The 19,985-nt window shown below is 35.8% G+C and overlaps 1 protein-coding gene across 15 annotated transcripts; it reads right to left on the reverse strand.

Annotated features, from left to right (window-relative positions):
• Positions 1–17,107: 17,107 nt before the first annotated feature.
• LOC130015597 (deoxyribodipyrimidine photo-lyase-like) lies at positions 17,108–19,985 on the reverse strand. Of its 15 annotated transcripts, none has more exons than XR_008790814.1 (6): positions 19,584–19,985; positions 19,409–19,434; positions 19,207–19,254; positions 17,989–18,903; positions 17,735–17,834; positions 17,108–17,598 (listed from the first exon to the last, which is right to left on the reverse strand). XR_008790814.1 is itself a non-coding variant. In XM_056106024.1 (5 exons), the coding sequence occupies exons 3-5, from the start codon at positions 17,738–17,740 to the stop codon at positions 17,250–17,252; spliced, it is 231 nt and encodes a 76-aa protein (XP_055961999.1). In that variant the 5' UTR covers positions 17,741–17,834; positions 17,989–18,903; positions 19,102–19,576; the 3' UTR covers positions 17,108–17,249. The 15 variants fall into 15 exon arrangements, 2 of the variants coding, with proteins under 2 accessions (XP_055961999.1, XP_055961998.1); XR_008790809.1 differs by having other exon boundaries at positions 19,102–19,254; XR_008790808.1 differs by lacking the exon at positions 19,584–19,985 and having other exon boundaries at positions 17,989–18,078; positions 18,492–18,602; positions 18,686–18,903; positions 19,102–19,576.

Genomic DNA, 19,985 nt, shown 5'->3' on the forward strand with positions numbered 1-19,985 from the left:
AACACGCTATATTATATTATACCTATATATATATATATATTACTATTATTGAAAACACTATATTGGTACGCAACTACATACATGATTATTAGAAATCAAATGTAATAATTGTAGATTATTATTATTATTATTACTATTATATTAAAAACACTATATTCGTTCCGACAAACTCTACCAATAAAACACTATTTATTTATCCATTGTGTCTTTGCAAGGAGTATTTGGTGTGATGTTATTCAGAGATTGTATTTAGTTTGGGTTATTCCGTATTCTTTTGATGATTTTATGGTTCACTGGCAGAGTATGATACCTAGGGGTCCTTATTGGAAGCTGTGGGAGATGCTTTGGTATTTGATTGTGTGGGAAATTTGGAAATGCAGGAATGGTAGAGTTTTTCGGAACGAAGTTTCAAACAAGGATGCGGTGATCTTTAGTTGCTTTTCTAAAGCTGTTTTTTGTTTTTAAGAGTTACAATAGGAGTTTTAGCTATTCGAGTTTGGATTTCTTTTTGAATCCATCCAGTGTTTTGTATTCGAACCATTGATTCTCGCCCACTTCTTTTTGCCTAAGCCTTTAGCGTGCCACCTAGTGTGTGTCGCTTCTTGTGCGAAAGATTAAAGTAGTGGTTTTGCCACTTCTTGTGGCTTTAATATATTTTTATTCATAAAAAAAAACATGTAAGCTTGCCTAAATCTTAAAATAGAAGTTGACAAAATGAAGTATTGAATTTTTTTCAAAATAAGCTATAATATCATGGAAGAACGTAATTGTAACCCTGTAACTTTATATAATGCACTTATTAGTTATGATAATACGACAAATTAATAGGAGAAAAAATGAAAGAAAATATTTTTTTTATATTTCTAGTGACAACTCTTTATGTTTTGAGTGCAAATGCTGAAAGAGAGAACTACAGCAAAACCAAATATGTTCTCAGTATGAAGAAAAAAATAACCAAGTTTAATTTTTTCTACCATGAAGTCCCTAGCGGAGAAAATCCAACTGCTGTTCGAATAGTTCGACCCAATGTAACTGTTAGAAAATTTTCACTCGCTAACTTGTAGTACTCGACAAGTCGAGGTCGAACCCACAAGAACAAGAGGTTTAAAGTGAACGAACACGTATTTTAAAATTCAATTCGGAAAGCAACAAGTAAATTGATTTGAAGTAATAACTGCGGAACTTTAAAATCAATAAAATCAACAATTAACTACTAAGCAAACAATTAAATCGTTACTTAAATTAAACAATTAACTAGGCAATCGCTAATTAACACAAGATTTAATCAATAAGAGGAACGCTTAGAGGTTGCTAATTAGGGTTGAAACGTTCTAGCTAACCGGGGTTGATTTAGTATTTGGTTCGTGTCAAGTTTTTCTAAAATGCCTAATCCGCTCTCTCGAGTCCGCAATTAGAGCTAATTATAATTTAATTAATACACCGAAATCTAAATCGCTCTCGCGTAATTAGATTTCGATTATATCAATTGAATCCAATCGCGAAGCTAACCTATAACCAATTAAGTCCTAAACCGCTCTCGCGTGATTAAGCCCTAATTAAATGATTTGCTAATTCCGGGTTATTAAATGACTCTCGCCTAATTAATTACCCTTTTGACCTAGGATTAGGAGATCAATCTATCCTAGGCATAAAGCACACAAATCACTACAAACCCTTATACCCAAACAAACCCTAATCAACTAATCACAATCAACCTTCATTAACAACCCCTAAACAAAGGGTTTAGCTACTAATCACAAACATATTAACAATAACTAATAAGTAAGAAATAAGAATAAACATAGTGTAGAGATTAATTACCTTGTAATAATTGAAGACCCAAAGCATAAAAGAGATAATGAAGAACAATAATAAAGAACCAATAATCTTCTATTAATAATAATAATCTTCAATCCATAACAAAAACTCAAAATATCACTAAGAACAAGTGTAATTCAAAAAGCTGAGAATAGTAAGTGAAAATGGGGGCTACAAATCTAAAAATATGTGCATCGCCCTAAAAGGGAAATAAAGGGGTCCTTTTATAGTTCAAGGACAAAAAGGGTGCAAAATTACATCCTAGTACAAGTCTAAAATAAGCCACCAATGAAAATAGACCAAAAGGATGCCCATATATGTCATTTCAGCTTTCCACCACGTTTCTTCATTAAAAATGCGTTTCTGTCAGAAGTTGGCTTGTTTCTTCCGAAATGGGCTGAGATAGAAATCTCCTGGATGGGTGCAGGCCTTGTTTCTTCCGAAACAGAGATTGTTTCGTCCGAAACAGGCTTATTTTTGGAGTGTTTCTTTCGAAACACACCCTGTTTCTTCCGAAACCATGACTGGCTTGGGGAATTCTGCTCCTTCTGACTTTGATCGCTCCAAATACGCTCCAATTTGCCCGATTCTCGCCATTGTGTACCTGAAACACTTCGACATGAAAATGAGCAATAAAACACTTCCAATGGACATTAACATGGCATTAATAACTCAAAATAGACAAGTAAAATAGGTGTAATTCTACACCTATCAAACCTCCTCACACTTAACCTTTGCTCGTCCCGAGCAAGAATTGAATCTCGCTCAGGAAAACATGCTAGCAAACTTGAATTGCTGAAACACAACTGCATTTAAATTCACAAGTCATAAAGAGATGAATGCTTTCTTCCAAGTTTAGCAACCGCTAAAGATGCACACTAATGATAACTCGATTGTACAATTATAATTTAGAGTACTCCATACGTAAATCACATAGAGTCACATTATCACTTGCGGGACATGTCAACTAAGTATGAGTTTCATAAAGGCAATTCAAGGTAAATTTGTGCGAAAATTAACCAAAAGGCATGAATCCTCACAAGATTACACTCCAACACTCAAGTGTTTAGGGTAGTGCAAAACAATTTAAAAGCTCACAAAAGCATGCATAGATTCACCATAGGCTTGACTATAATCCGGGACTCCACCACTTAGTTCGGTAATCGACACAAATCAAATGGACTTTAAATGGGTTGTAATGGGGCTAAGGTGTAGGGTAGGTTTAAAAGGGTATAATTTGGCTAAACAAATAACTTGATGGCTAAAAACAATACACAACACAAAGATCCAACTTGGAATTTACAAACACAAAACGAACAATTTCTTCATTTCTTGCCTCTTTTTATTCTTTTGCATTCATTTTTCTTCTTTTTCTCTCTTTTTTTTTATATATACATTTTCTTTTCTTTTTCTCAACCAATTTTATTCTTTCTTTCTTTGATTTTCTTTCTTTCTTCTATAAGGCATTTGTTCGCTATTCTTTTTCTTTTTCATCAAGTTGCGATCAATTGTTTCTAAGAATTAAGCCAATCAAGTTAAATAAGGTGTTTTAAAGAGGTAAATGTTGAAAGGTTTAAATGTGTGAATTTTGGGGTTAAAATCAAGGAAAGGTTTTAGGCTCAAATTTGTGCAACTAATAGAAAATGGGGTAGTCTTTTAAGTGGTTTTAAGAAAAAATGTGTAGTCCTAATGCCATTCTCATTTTTGTGCCAAAAACTCAACAATGTGATTTTGAACGGATACAAGTCAAGTTCTAGGAATTAAATGCACATAACATTTTCACAACAAAAACATTAGGCTCAAATTTTCATCAAAAAGTTGTGTAATGCCAAAAGTTTAATTTCCGCACAAACAAACCAATCATGCCTAAAATCAACTCAACCATTAAAATTTTAAAACAACATCTCATGAATCCGCATCAAAGTAACTACTATGCAACCACAATCTCAAACTCAATTAAACTATAATCATGCAATTAGCATTTCACTATGTGAGCATCATCAACTATTGATATTCAAAGAAATTGCATTCAATCCATTTATGAGTCGGAATATCAAACATGAAAAGTGTTTCAAACAACCAAGATCACTAGCATATTTTCAACAAACATCAAGCTCAAGGCTAAGTGATACAAGGCACCCCACACCAAAATAACACTAAACATAACAAAAAGTCTAACTAATCAAACACACCAAAAACATAAAAGATAAAAATAAATCCTAAACAAAACCTAATAACTAACGAAACAATTTTACTAACCCCCTCCTCACACTATTTCATGCTATGCCCACATCGCAATGAAATATATATAAAAAGGAAAATTGCATAAGTTAGGGATTAGAAAACAAATCTCGCTAGTCGAAAACTGGGGGGTCCGGCGATGGCTCGGGTGATGGATACCGCTCTCCTCCGGAGGCATTGAAGAAACGCCTCAAGTAAGCTTCCTGTCGATCCATTTTTGCCTTCATTCTATCCTGCTCGTAGCGGATCCGTGCTAGCCCTTTTCTCTGATCACTCTGAATTTCGGTTAACAACCGACTCTGCTCGGCCCATCCCTCTCTGTTCTGACGCTCCAACTCATCAAAACGGTGATCATAGCCAGTCCACTGAGCACCTCTCTGCCCCTGAAAATCAGACCCTGCTTCCGCTGATGAACTCGGCGGCTCTTTTCCTTTTCGACGCACAGTAAGCTTTTTCGGGCGTTGCCCCTCTGACTGTTCTTGATCTTGGGACTGTTCTCCATGTTCTTCTATCTCAGCTGCCAAAGCCGCATCTTCTCCATGCTTAAGGATCCAAGTAGTCCGCTGATAATACGGAACTACCTTACCCTTCCTAACCATCATTGCCAATCTCAAATGCTTTGAATTAATCACCTTTGGCGGCATGTACGTCATCCCTGCAAGCTCACTAACCGAGTAACCCGAGTACATATTTGACATAAACCCGGTAACCCATCCTAAAGCAATCCTATGTTTCATTCTCGGCACCTCTCTCAAAATTTGGAACATACGGTACGGCATATTCACTTTATACATGGCAATATCGGGATGCAACAATGAATTCAATGCCATAATGTCCTCTTGAGCAACCTTAAAAGTATAACCATACCACTTCAAAGCAACACAAATTGAAACATCTTTAATAGCGTTTACCTTAGACACCTTGGCGTCGTAGAGGTCCTCGTCCGATAGTGCTTTCCAAATTGCGGCTTCATCTAACTCGGTAGGGGTACATTTCAACCCCTCATTCCTCATTTTTGCCTTAGTAGCAAATTCCTCCACACTAACCCGTCGCTCCACATTCTTGATGCGAAAAATGAGGTCGGTACTCGCCTCCTCCGGAGTCCTCAAGGTAGTGAAAAACTCATGAACAAGCTCCGTGTGTGTGTCATGGCGAATTGAAGCTAAGTACAGCAAACCCCACACATTCAATTGGCGCTTCACATCATTCTCAATTCCCAAATCCCGCATTGCTACCCAATCAATCTTCCATGGTTGAGCGATTTCTCTAGCACTAATCGCCTCATACTTCGCTCCCTCTTCTTCGCTTCTAATTTCAAATGGAGCATTGAAACGACGAGTGAGGCTCGCCGTGGTGTTGTTTGCTGCCCCTTCAGTGGCTGCCCTCGGGGCACGTGCTTGGCGAGGTCTGCCAACGGCTGCGAGAGGAGGTAGTTCGGGCTCCGCTTGATTCCGTGCTTGAGCGGCGGTTCGGATTGGGCGGTTGACGGCGTTTTTGCTCCTTACCATGCTTGAAATTTTCGGTTTTAATTTCTTTTGTGGGTTTGAATTTTCTGATTTATGGGTGTTGTAGAGTGATGAATTTGGAGGTGGGTTTTAAATTTGGTGAAGTTTGGAGGTGATTTGGTAAGGGAAAATGGAGGTTTAAGGTTGAATTTTTTGTAAGTTTTGAAAAGAAATGGAGGGGCTGCCGTTTTTTTTTCTTCTGATTGCTGAGAATGGAGGTTTGTTTGATGGGGAAGGAAATTGTGGGGAGATGAAAGGCTTGTGATGTGGCCACGTCTTCAGCTTTTTGTTGTTCTAGCAATTGTTTCGGACGAAACAAGAGAGTTTCGGACGAAACTGGTGATGTTTCGTTCGAAACTGAATTGTTTCGGCCGAAACGTTGCTTGAGAATAATCTCCTGGACTTCCAGGAGATTTTGGGGGAAGGGAGTTTCGTTCGAAACTCTATTGTTTTGTTAGAAACAACCAAAATTTTGTTGTTTCTAACGAAACAAGGTAGTTTCGAACGAAACACCTTCCTAACACGAATCTACTGCCCATTTTTTCCAATTCCTGCACATCACACCAAACGAACACCCCGGCATTATACGGAATTAAAAAAATTAAATAAAATTGGATAAAAATAAAATAGAAGACAAGAAATCAACACAACAATAACACAAAAATCACTAAAACTCCAAAACGACACAACCTAAAACAATTACGAAAATAAAATAAAATAAAATAAGATGAAATGTCGAACCTCTCGGGATTGCCTCCCGAGTGCGCTTGTTTAAGGTCGAAAGCTCGACCGTCATTCCGATGAAACTCACGAAAGGGGGGCAAGATAAGCTTGTTCGCCTATTTGATCCGTCAAAGGTCCTAGATAGGGCTTGCAACGGTGTCCGTTGGCCTTAAACGTTTCTCCCCTTTGATTTTCAAGTTACAAGGCACCATGATTCGCCACCTTCCGAATCATAAAAGGTCCACTCCACCGAGATTTTAATTTTCCCGGAAACAACCGCAACCTCGAATTGTACAACAACACAAAGGCTCCCACTTCAAAAGACTTAGGCTAGATGTGAGCGTCATGCCATTTTTTTGTTCTCTCCTTATAAAGCTTAGCATTCTCATATGCATCGAATCGGAATTCATCCAACTCATTGAGTTGCAATAAACGCTTCTCACCCGCCGCCTTAAAGTCATAATTCAACTTTTTAATCGCCCAATAAGCCTTGTGTTCTAATTCAACCGGCAAGTGACATCCTTTACCATACACAATTCGATAAGGTGACATACCAAGAGGTGTCTTAAATGCCGTGCGGTAAGCCCATAAAGCATCATCCAACTTGAGAGACCAATCTTTTCGAGTCCCATTCACCGTTTTCTCTAGAATTCGCTTCAACTCGCGATTGGAAACCTCCACTTGGCCACTTGTTTGTGGATGATAGGGGGTAGCAACACGGTGGTACACGTTGTACTTTTTCATCAAAGCCTCAAATTGCCGGTTGCAAAAATGAGACCCCCCATCACTAATGATAACCCTTGGAGTCCCGAATCGGTTTATTAGGCGCTTGAGAAACTTCACAACTACCTTGGCGTCATTTGTGGGTAAAGCCTCCGCTTCTACCCATTTAGAAACATAATCGACTCCAACCAAGATATACACATTCCCAAAAGAAACCGGAAATGGACCCATAAAGTCTATGCCCCACACATCAAAGATCTCGACTTCTTGAATTGAGGTTAATGGCATCTCATCTCGCTTGGAGATGTTGCCAACCCGTTGGCATCGGTTACAATGACTCACGAAATCCTTGGCATCCCGGAATAATGTCGCCCAAAAGAAACCACTCTCAAGCACTCTAGCGGCGGTTCTTGATGCCCCATAATGCCCGGCATAATCCGACTCATGACAATGGCTCAAAATTGGCATCATTTCCTTCAAAGGCACACACCTCCGAATCATCCCATCACCACATATCTTGAAGAGATATGGCTCATCCCACAAAAAACGTTTCACATCACTCAAAAATTTCTTCTTTTGATGGTGTGATAAATCCAGTGGCATGACATTCGAAGCCAAGTAATTAGCTATATCCGCATACCAAGGTGTCTCCACTTCCGAGATTACCATCAACATCTCATCCGGAAATCTCTCATTAATCTCCACTCCAATGGGGATTGCTTCCGGATTCTCAAGCCGAGAGAGGTGGTCCGCAACTACATTCTCCGTCCCCTTTTTATCCCGAATCTCAATGTCAAACTCTTGCATCAATAAGATCCACCGAATTAGGCGAGGTTTAGCATCTTGTTTTGCGAAAAGATGCCTCAATGCCGCGTGATCCGTGAAAACAATAGTCTTGGCCCCAAGGAGATAAGAGCGAAACTTGTCAAGAGCAAAAACCACGGCGAGCATTTCCTTTTCCGTGGTGGTGTAGTTCAATTGAGCTCCCGCTAAGGTTCTACTAGCGTAATAGATCACATGGACTCTTTTATCCTTACGTGACCCCAACACCCTCCCGGTTTCCAACAACCACGGAACACGGATGAGGGAAATGTGCTTGCCAAGGTACTTGAGAAATTGGAAAAAATGGAGCAAAGGGAGAAGAACCAAGCTTCCACTATTCATCATTTGGAGACCCAAATTTCTCAAATGGCTATCTCACTTCAAGGTAGACCACAAGGGGGATTGCCCTCTACTACGGAGAACAACCCAAGGGAGCACCTAAAAGCGATAGAGCTTCGGAGTGGGAGAAATCTAGAAAAAGCTAATGGTAAGAAGCATGTGGTTGAGGAGGATGAGCCTCAAGTGGTGATTGATGTTGCTAGCTCTAGTCAAGAGCCACCTATTGTTTGTGAGGAGGTGGCTATTGAGGTTGAAGAGCCTTATGTGAGGAGGCCTATTGTTGCTTTGGAAGCTTGGACCCGCTTGATTAGACCCTTGAGCATTGCCTTGCCCCTCTTGATTCCTCCACCCGAAATTTGGATGATTCCGCCATCCGGGGTTGTAGGTGTTGGAATAAGGATCATTAGCTTGCCTTTGCCCCCCCAATGTAATTCACTTGCTCACTCAAGGCTTGACCCGTAACTAGGCACTCTCCTCCCGAATGACCAAAATCACCACAAAACTCACAACCGACTTGAACATAAGCCACCGGAGCATTTCGTTGCATAGGAGCGACTTGTTTCTTGAGAGCATCCACTTGAGCTTGGAGCGAAGCATTTGCGGCTTTTATGGCCTCCATCTCCCTCACTTGATCAAGAGTCATGAGTGACTTTTGAGTGAGTGGCGCTCTTCTATCCATAGGACCCCAAGTACTACTAACCATGGCTAATTTTTCCACCAATTCAAGAGCTTCTTCATAAGTCTTTTGCATAAGTGAACCGCCCGAAGCCGCATCAATAGTAGCTCGGGTAGTGACATTTGTCCCATCATAGAATATTTGTATAACATGCTCTCTATTGAGCCGATGATGAGGCACACTCCGTTGTAAATCCTTGAACCGCTCCCAAGCCTCATGAAGTGATTCTCCTTCAAATTGGACAAACTCAAGTATGTCCTTAGTCAATTTTGTAGTCTTGCCATGAGGAAAATATTTGTTGAGAAAAGCTTGAGCCAACTCTCTCCAATTGTGAATAGACTCATTTGGTAGAGAATGTAACCAAATGCTAGCTTTGTCCCTCAAGGAGAAGGGGAACATCCGAAGCTTAATTTGGTCCGCCGTTATCCCATGAAGCTTGAATGTGTTTAGAACACCCAAAAACTTGGCGATATGCTCATTAGGATCCTCGTGACTCAACTCAAAGAAGGCACAACGATTTTTCAAAAGTTGAATGGTACTCGGCTTGATCTCAAAAGTTGCCGCTTGAACCGGCATTGCAAAACATCCAAAAGTGGCATTATCCACATCCGGCAAGAAAAACTCACCCAAAGTTTGTCTTTGTTGGTTTTGCACTTGTGCGTGCACTTGGGGTCGATCATCCCTTGGGTGGTCTTGTTGCCTTGGTCGGTTCACATTCCCTAATGGAGGAGCGGGTGGATATTGTTGTTCCCCTCCATCCATTAGAGGATTGAACCTTCCCTCTTCATCATAATTGTTTCCCTCGTTATTCATAACTTCGGGTATACGGGCTCTTCTTCTTACACCTCTTTCGTAGTTACCGAGGTTATCTTGGAACGGTTCTAGTGGTAGATTTGCTCGTCGCGTATTGTGCATACACGAAAATCAAAATCCCTACACAAACAAAAACAAGAAAACCGAGTGTAAACCACGAAAGACAATTAATAAACAATAAAACCAAAAACAGAAAATAACGCTAACTCGACCGAATTTTAAAATACTTTCAATCAATTAAACGCAACCTTGTCCCCGGCAACGGCGCCAAAAACTTGTTAGAAAATTTTCACTCGCTAACTTGTAGTACTCGACAAGTCGAGGTCGAACCCACAAGAACAAGAGGTTTAAAGTGAACGAACACGTATTTTAAAATTCAATTCGGAAAGCAACAAGTAAATTGATTTGAAGTAATAACTGCGGAACTTTAAAATCAATAAAATCAACAATTAACTACTAAGCAAACAATTAAATCGTTACTTAAATTAAACAATTAACTAGGCAATCGCTAATTAACATAAGATTTAATCAATAAGAGGAACGCTTAGAGGTTGCTAATTAGGGTTGAAACGTTCTAGCTAACCGGGGTTGATTTAGTATTTGGTTCGGGTCAAGTTTTTCTAAAATGCCTAATCCGCTCTCTCGAGTCCGCAATTAGAGCTAATTGTAATTTAATTAATACACCGAAATCTAAATCGCTCTCGCGTAATTAGATTTCGATTATATCAATTGAATCCAATCGCGAAGCTAACCTATAACCAATTAAGTCCTAAACCGCTCTCGCGTGATTAAACCCTAATTAAATGATTTGCTAATTCCGGGTTATTAAATGACTCTCGCCTAATTAATTACCCTTTTGACCTAGGATTAGGAGATTAATCTATCCTAGGCATAAAGCACACAAATCACTACAAACCCTTATACCAAAATAAACCCTAATCAACTAATCACAATCAACCTTCATTAACAACCCCTAAACAAAGGGTTTAGCTACTAATCACAAACATATTAACAATAACTAATAAGTAAGAAATAAGAATAAACATAGTGTAGAGATTAATTACCTTGTAATAATTGAAGACCCAAAGCATAAAAGAGATAATGAATAACAATAATAAGGAACCAATAATCTTCTATTAATAATAATAATCTTCAATCCATAACAAAAACTCAAAATATCACTAAGAACAAGTGTAATTCAAAAAGCTGAGAATAGTAAGTGAAAATGGGGGCTACAAATCTAAAAATATGTGCATCGCCCTAAAAGGGAAATAAAGGGGTCCTTTTATAGTTCAAGGACAAAAAGGGTGCAAAATTACATCCTAGTACAAGTCTAAAATAAGCCACCAATGAAAATAGACCAAAAGGATGCCCATATATGTCATTTCAGCTTTCCACCACGTTTCTTCATTAAAAATGCGTTTCTGTCAGAAGTTGGCTTGTTTCTTCCGAAATGGGCTGAGATAGAAATCTCCTGGATGGGTGCAGGCCTTGTTTCTTCCGAAACAGAGACTGTTTCGTCCGAAACAGGCTTATTTTTGGAGTGTTTCTTTCGAAACACACCCTGTTTCTTCCGAAACCATGACTGGCTTGGGGAATTCTGCTCCTTCTGACTTTGATCGCTCCAAATACGCTCCAATTTGCCCGATTCTCGCCAATGTGTACCTGAAACACTTCGACATGAAAATGAGCAATAAAACACTTTCAATGGACATTAACATGGCATTAATAACTCAAAATAGACAAGTAAAATAGGTGTAATTCTACACCTATCAGTAACCAGAAATGACGGCCAACTAGTCCCATTCGGCGATCTTTATGTTGTTAATAATGCTTTAAAATTAGGCATTAATCCAACCTCAAAAATTATAGGGCGTGCTAAAGGACTCGAAGTAGCATCTAGCCAAGCAAATGAAATTCCCACATGGTTTCTTTGCTTGGATTTCGGATTTAGTAGAGGAAAATTTAAAGGAAGTTCGATTATCATTTGTTCACGAAGTTTGGTTTTAGAACCAGAACGCGAGCTTGCAGTTATTGGTGGAAAAAAAAATTTAGGATGGCTACAGGTTTTGCTAAGGTTCGAACAGTTTTTGCAAATACTACTGATAATTATGTGGTTAGTAAGTATGATGTTACCGTATATGACTAACTACAATCTGGTTTATATAGTTACTTAAATTAATTGTATTATTTTAGGTGTTTTATATGTGGCTCATGCTTTGCTATGTTAAATTATGCTAATCAATATTTTGTTTGATACTAATAAAAATGATAAAAAATATCGTTTATTTCTTTTATTATTCTAATACATACGATGCACTATGTTGATATAATAAAGGCCAAATTTTCAAAAAATACTAAACCTTTATTATTTGAGTGATTAGTTGCGCCATCAAAATCTATTTTCCACCCTCGGTGACTAAATTTTCAAAGTTTGCAAATATAATCTGTTTTTATATATTATATTTTTATTATAGCCATTTTTTAATCGGTTTGTTTTTTTATTACGATTAAACCTTTTATTATAACATAAAATGCAAAGGTTTGATATTTTATGATGACTAAACCAGTTTGATTCGACTTTAGTTATAAAAAAACATAATTTAACAAAATGGATTATATATTTAAATTTTAAAAAAATTGATCATAACTGACAAAAATGAAAATATTTAATATTTTTTGAAAATTTGGCCTACAATAAATTATAGTCATATATATGAAATCATAAAACAAATATGTAATTTAGATAATTCTAATCTATCATGAAGAGTATAATTTATGATACTAATAACTTATGGCAAAACATATTCAGAAACCTCTGTATTATACAACTTTGTTCCGGAAGTTTCTCTACTATTTTTTCGTTCTTTCAGTTTCTACACTTAACTAACTATAAATTTTTATGTTCTGTTGAGTTGCTGGAAAAAAAAAATTGTATGTAGAAAAATTGAAGACAAAAAGTTAAAAGAGCATGGAAATCAAAAATTAGATAACGAGGGATTAGAAGCACAAAAAAATAGCATTTAGTTTCCTGAACAAAAATAGTATAGTACAGGAGTTTCTAAATGGGCTTATACATCACTCATTTTTTTTTAGAATTTTTTTATAAAAATATTATAAAATTTCAAAAAGTATCCTTCATATTTGACCATTTACAAACTTTTAATTTATTTTTAGTTTCTATCTAAAAATATTGCATTACACAAAAACAAATACTAAAATAAACCATCGGAGTCCGGATCGGTTGCGGAATTTTAGCCGGAAAATTATCCGACACAATTATTGGAAGTCAACAAGTAGTAGCCTCATTGTTGACCAATGAACTGTTAATTTTCGTTTACTATAATATATGGGCTTAATCACTCAAAAACCTCCCACTTTTAAATTTTTTTTCAATTGCACCCTGACGTAGGAAAATTCGCTCAAAACCCCTCCATCTTTAGATTCTTTTTCAATTGTACCCCAAAGTATTAAATTGACCTCTTTTCACATGAAAATAATTAAAATAATTTTTCATTTTTAATCTATATTCTAATTAAACACTAATATTATTAATAATGTAAAAAATTATTTTTTTCTAAAATTATATCCAATAATTTTTTTAAATCAAAACCATAATAATTTCCAATTTAGGGTACAATTGAAAAAAAAATTATAGGTGTTGAGAGGATTTTCCTACGTCAGAGTGCAATGGGAATGGAATTTAAAGGTGGGAGGGTTTTGAGAGAATTTGTCAACGTCAGAGTGCAATTAAAAAAAAGTTTAAAGGTGGAGGATTTTGAGTGATTAAACCTAATATATGAGTATACTTTATGTGTTTTTTAGTGTATTTTAAAAGTTTTTTTTGGTGTATTTTATAGGTTTCCGGTGTCTATTTTTTTTATACATTTTTTAGTCCAGTATATATATATATATATTAGTATTTCATAATTTTTTTCTGGATGGCTATGTAAAATATCTTCATTGTTTGAACAATTATTTATTATATATATCCTCATTAAATATAATAGAATGAATTAATAAAAAATACTCCTTAGAAAGTTACTTTGTCTTTTTTTTTATCCCATATAAAAAATTTCATTGCTTTTTAGCATAATTTCCCTCTTTTACTTTTATTTTATTTTAATGGTCAAACATATTTTGTAGACATGTAATGATATGCATAATTTTAAAATAAAGTGAAAAAAAAAAACAAATATGATTTATGTCTTTTTAATAGCATATGTGAAATATGACAAAGGAATTTTTTAAATGGGATGTAGGGACTAGGAGATAATAAAAGACGAAAGGATTGCGATTACATTAAACAACGGTGAAGATAGATAATGTTTTTGTAAGTTAATTTATTTTGTTTAAATAAATTACATTTTTAAATTCTTGGGTTTATAATAAATTGTTTATCAATTTAGGATAAAAATAACATTTAATCAAAATATGTTAATAGAATAATTTTTTAATTAATACTTCCCTTGTCTCGTTTAAAAAAGGATGAATAAGGTTTGCATCAAGATTAATAAAATAATACAACATTTTATTTTATCATGTCTACCCCTAATAATTGATGTAATCTCACTTAACAATAAAATAAATGTATTATAAACTAATTGCATGTTAAAATAAATAAAGGAATAAAATGAAAGTTCCCATAGAAAACACGATATGTGTGAGCGGAGCGGGTTTCAGGGTCGTCGTCCAGACTTATGGCGGACTTCGGATCTGGAAAGATTTGAAAAAATAAAATCGCCACCTAACTCAGTTAGAAAATGTACTTTATACGGACTAGATAGCTCCTTATGGGTGAGATTATCGTGCATCGGACGAATAGACCGGGTTCGATGAACACTACCCAAATTCTTCTACTTGCCTTATCAAACGCTTCAAATATTTGTGTAACATATCTGATTATCTCATCTCAGAAATCATGCAGTTCACTAAATATAATACTAGAAATGTAAACACGTTTGTAAGCGATAAACAAGTAAGACCCGCATATGACTCAATCTGGACTAACAAATGGGCCCGAATTCGGAGTTCAAACAAACTCAGAAACACAAAAATATGATTGAATTGCATCTCGAAGATCTGGGATCAAGAACAGGAACGAATAGTGGCGCCACTATGGCATGGTGGCGGCGACGTTGTGGCTGGGTCAAGGGGACTCGTCGTTTTGTTCGGTTTCATGCAAAAACGCTTAAAAACAGTCAAAAGGCATAAGAAAACATTGGAACGTACTATAATCAAAATACAGTGTCTAAAATCAAATTGAACACCCAAAAGAACATGTTTATAAGCTGATTTCATATAAAATCATGGCAAACAACTAAGAACGTAATAAGAATGACAATCATGACAATTTGAGTTACTAGCATGTGTTCGAAGCTTTAAAATTAAACTGTTTCAACATGTGATAGTTAAAACATATATAAACAGCCAATAAACAGGTTTCTAATTTAATTTAATGGAAATCATATCAAAATCTTAAAAACATGGCAGTCATGGCAAGAACAAAGTTTATGGCAATTTCATAGAAAAATAGCCTAACATGCTATCTAAGATGCTGAATCTAGCAATTCTAAATTAAACAAGATAAATATTGATGGAAAGAATATGTGGGTCCTCAGAAGTACCGTTCAGAGTCCTTCTCCTCGTTTTCTGGTGATCCGGATATTGAATCCAGTTTCGGATCGATATGCAGTATTGTGTTCTTGAGTGATTGTGGCATTTCTAGCTTGTTAGATTGACTGGTCTGTGTATTTGATTGGTTCGTCCAAACTAGGGTTTTCTAGGGTTTAATTATGCTTTTTCTGGTGCGTCATGTTCGACCAATTTTCCGACCTCTAGCTAGGCCATACTAGGGTCTTACTTATAGAGATTTAGGTTGACCTAGGGTTTACTAGGTGTTCGTGTTGCGTCAGGCAGAATGTGAGAGTATGTGCAGTGATAGCTTTAGAAGATTAATTAGGATTAATTAAATTTAACATTTATCTTTACGATTTTTCTAATTCAATTCGAATTAAATCTTGCATGCTAAGTAAAAAGAAATTAAATGTTCATTTGGTGCCCGAAAGTATTAAAAATGACTTCTAAGACACTATGGATTTGGTATGGTCAATTTAATCTGTCAAACTTGTAAATTGGTCCATAAACTTCTAAAATATTGCAATTAGTCCAATTTCTCAGACTTAGATCACAATATATTTGGATTTTTATAGGCTACTTGTGGTTAATTAGTTTCAACCCTTCAATTTTGTAACTACACACTAATCTGAGCAGCTTGAATACAAACAAGCAGACCACAAGCTCGTCGCCCGAACGAATTTCTCTGAAAATCATTATTGGACACTTCTGTCCCTTATTATTTTTTTTACTTGTTTGAAAAATAGGTGTCCACACTCCCTTATTAATGTCTTGACAAATAGTTTTTAAGACACCTTATTAAGCACACGTGATGAGACATCCCCTTTCCACATGAACCGTTTGATATACATTTCCAACTGCTTGTAAGCCCCTTTCATCATATAGTGAATGGACATAAAATAGACTGGAATGCTGAACAAGACTGCTTTGTGAGAACAAGCCTTCGTGCAAGAGATAACAACGAATCCTTCCATAATGCCAAACGAGATTTAAAGTGCTTAATCACATGGTCCCAAACTCCAGAGGAAAGCTTACGGTTAGTAAGAGGGACACCCAGTACTTAACTGAAAAGGAGTCAATTTTGCACCCAACAATAGCAACAGCAAGCAATAGATCAGACTCTGCAACATTAATTTCTATAATAGATTTTTTATAGAAATTAATGGTCAATTTAGAAAGTAGCTCAAAACAACGAAGAATCCGAGTTAAGTTCTTCAGATAATTTAAATCTTAAGGAAGGTAAAGAAGAGTAGCATCCACGAACTGAAGCAATGAAATAGGCTCTTGATTATCCGTAAAGCTATAACCTCTGCACTATCACATATGTCACTTTCAGCAACAGTAGATAACTGTTGCTTAATGTACAAAAACCGTTGCCGGAAGTCTATTGTAACGGTTTTGAAACAGCTACATTTGCGGCCGCTGCAATAGATTCTGATAGCTATTGCAACAGATTTTTTAATCTATAGTAATAGGAATAAAACTGTTGCAATTTATAGCAAATGCAGCGGTTTTAAACAGCTTCTGTAACAATTGAATAATGTAATTTAGGCAACAAGTTTTTTTTATATAGCAACGGTTTATATAGTACTTTATGCAATACTTATATATACTATTTGCAACAGTCTGACTGACACTTTAAGCAACAGTTTCAATATCTTTTGTAACAGTTTTGTATTGTATTTGTATTTTAGACAACAGTTTCAAATATCTTTTGTAACAGTTTTGTAATGCATTTTAAGTAATAGTTTGTATTATCCTTTATTCAACACCATAAATTATTAATTTTAAATAAATATTCACAATAATGAAAAACGGAAAAAATTCATCTATTACATCACGACATAAATGGGCAAAATATCCATCCATACAAAATATCCATCCATCTATTACATCATAACATAATTGTGCAAAATATAATCCATCGAATAGATATAATACATCACCAAAATCTACAAAATCACTTGGTGATCTAATTTTTTCTTCTTCATTTCATTTACTAAACTCTTCACATAAGCAATGTAGCCATCAACATCAAACTTCCTCTTGCAGCCTGCATTATTCATGTACATAATTTTCCCAAAAACCGGTCTTTCTCTCCAACCCTTAAAGAGGTCATCAGCAATGATAATGATTATGTAATAGAAACAAATAGAGCAATTGATTATGCCAATGAACGAAACCTGGTCATGAACACCACAAATCGACCACAGGCAACCGACATATCCCTTAGGGTCTCTTCCATCTATTTCATACTGCATTGTAGAGTTTTAAGTTAAATGAACCATATGCTGATGGAGCCTGTTAACAATTTCAATGGAAGCACGATTACGATACACTTATCACTTAAAGTACCATAAAATTGGCAAAAGGACTCCTAAAGCTAATACATCCATAGTTCAGCAAGCTTGCTAATTTCAAAATTATCTTAACTTACCTTCATCGCTTCACCTCACCATGATTGACAATTGATAATAATAAGTTGGAGGACTTTCTTTACTGACCATTCCCCATCGTGTGTTTGAGCATCCATGCAACTATTGAAAAAATCCAAAACTTGTCAAGGTCAAAAGTGTTAAATGCATTCAAAAGACAACAACGCAAAGTAAAGTTTAGGTACTCAAAAAGTGGCCAGTCAGGAGCATCGAGTATCATCAGAAATTAAGATGGTAAATTTTTCTTAAAAGATACCATGTATATATTTTTAATTAGTTCACTGAAGCGTGGATGATTCTTAAATGGCTGAAAAATCTCCTGCCTGTGCATTACAGCATATACAACCTGCCATAAACCATGAAAAAGCAATGTCACCATCTTGTGAATGCTTGCATTAAAAGAAGAGTCTTGACTAAGTATAAGTATAATTAACAAGCTGTAAAAGTGATTTGATGTCCTCTTTGAAGCATTGTATAATGTTAAAATGGAATATGAAAAACATCGATTCCATAATCGTCCAGTATCCACAATTGAAAGTTTTTCAAAAGACTAAAGAGGGAAAACAAAAACATTGATAAAAATGTCAAGCAAATTGATCATACCAAGGTATCCAAGTCAGTACGCACTAATACATACTCCAAGAAGTATGAATTTCCATGTACCAACATAAAATTGAACAAAGGAAAACAAACAGAATAATTAAGATTAAATATATCATAAAATTGATGTGATGGTAAGCATTAATAATACACAAAAACCTTATCCATCTAAGCATGATGGTTTCATTCATATACTGGAATGAAATAGCATCCATTTGGAGCACATTGTGTTCTTTCCTTCACCAATCCATCAAATATTCGAAGCTCAACCTGACATTAATTGAGCAATTAATTTATCAAACAGTTTAATCAATAACGTACAGTCAAATACAAATTAGTACACTGACACATACTGTGATGTCAGAGTAATCCAATTTTGTATAAGAAAGTGAAAATGAATAGAGAAGGATCGACAAGTATAACAAAGAGTGTCATTTTGCCAAAGGCATTCGATTAGCATGTCATCTACTCCACCGGAACCAGGACATTCCTATGCTTTCTTCACACTTCCATCCCCAATTTCCAAAATTTCCCATATCTTTGCGGATTTGTCAGATGAGACGGTAAGTACCTGAAGTTTATTGAACATAAAACACATCAATAAGCAGAAACTAAAGACATAGGCATTCAGATAAAAGCAGTAAAGAAAACAACATTGAAATGCATAATAAAAGAACAGGCAAGAAGAGAGTTATTATCAAATTTCTTATTGAATTTGCGGTGTTCACTTATCAAGAAACTAGGAATCACAATGCTAATCCATACTCACAATGTTGATCCATAATCTCGATGTTGAACAGATGCAATCACGTTGATCCAAAATTTATTATTACTTTTCCTATTACAAGACATGCTTTAACAACTTCACACTTACTGCTCCCCTTTTCTTCCACTGATCCCCTTCCTCATCAAATTGGTACAGCTTCGATTTCATTTGAATGTCAAAATTAGCAATTCAAACCAAATCACACAAAACGAGTCAAAAATTTGAACAGAAAGTACTAAAATTAAAAAGCACGGAAACCTAAAAATTACAAAAACTAAAAAATCATCAAAGTAAGAAAGAAGATTCATACGAGAATAGCATCCTCTTCTTCTTCTCCTAGAATCACATTATAACATGATAATCAATTAAGAATTGATTACTAATATATAATTATCTAATCGTATAAAAAAATTGTCCTGAAAATATGGCAAAATCAACAATCAAATGCAATTAAATTGGAAGTGATAAAAATGAAATTCAAATACCTGGCGATCGACCACGGAATAGTAACCGAAAAGGCATGACACATGAAGAACTTTACGGCGACGGCGAGAGCCAAATCACCTGCTCTACTGAAGTAATAGAAGGTGACGATGATTTCACGACGGTAGAGGCGGAGAAGGTGGAGGAAGACTGTTGTTGCTGTTGAAACCCTAAAAGAGAGAAAGGAGAGAGCAAAAATTAAAATGCTGAAATCTCGCGATAGTTTTAGACTTGAAGGAATAAATTAATCATGACTGAGACTTTGCTCGGCATCTCTGTGGCTACGATCCTTGGTAATAACAGAATATCTCCATTATATTCATTTAGCTCATGCAAAGATGAATTTGGCAGTGAAGTTTATTGGATTAGGCACAATTTACAAGGGTCTCTTGTCACATGTTAAC

Source organism: Mercurialis annua, linkage group LG1-X (assembly GCF_937616625.2).
Source record: "Mercurialis annua linkage group LG1-X, ddMerAnnu1.2, whole genome shotgun sequence".
Lineage (NCBI taxonomy): Eukaryota > Viridiplantae > Streptophyta > Magnoliopsida > Malpighiales > Euphorbiaceae > Mercurialis > Mercurialis annua.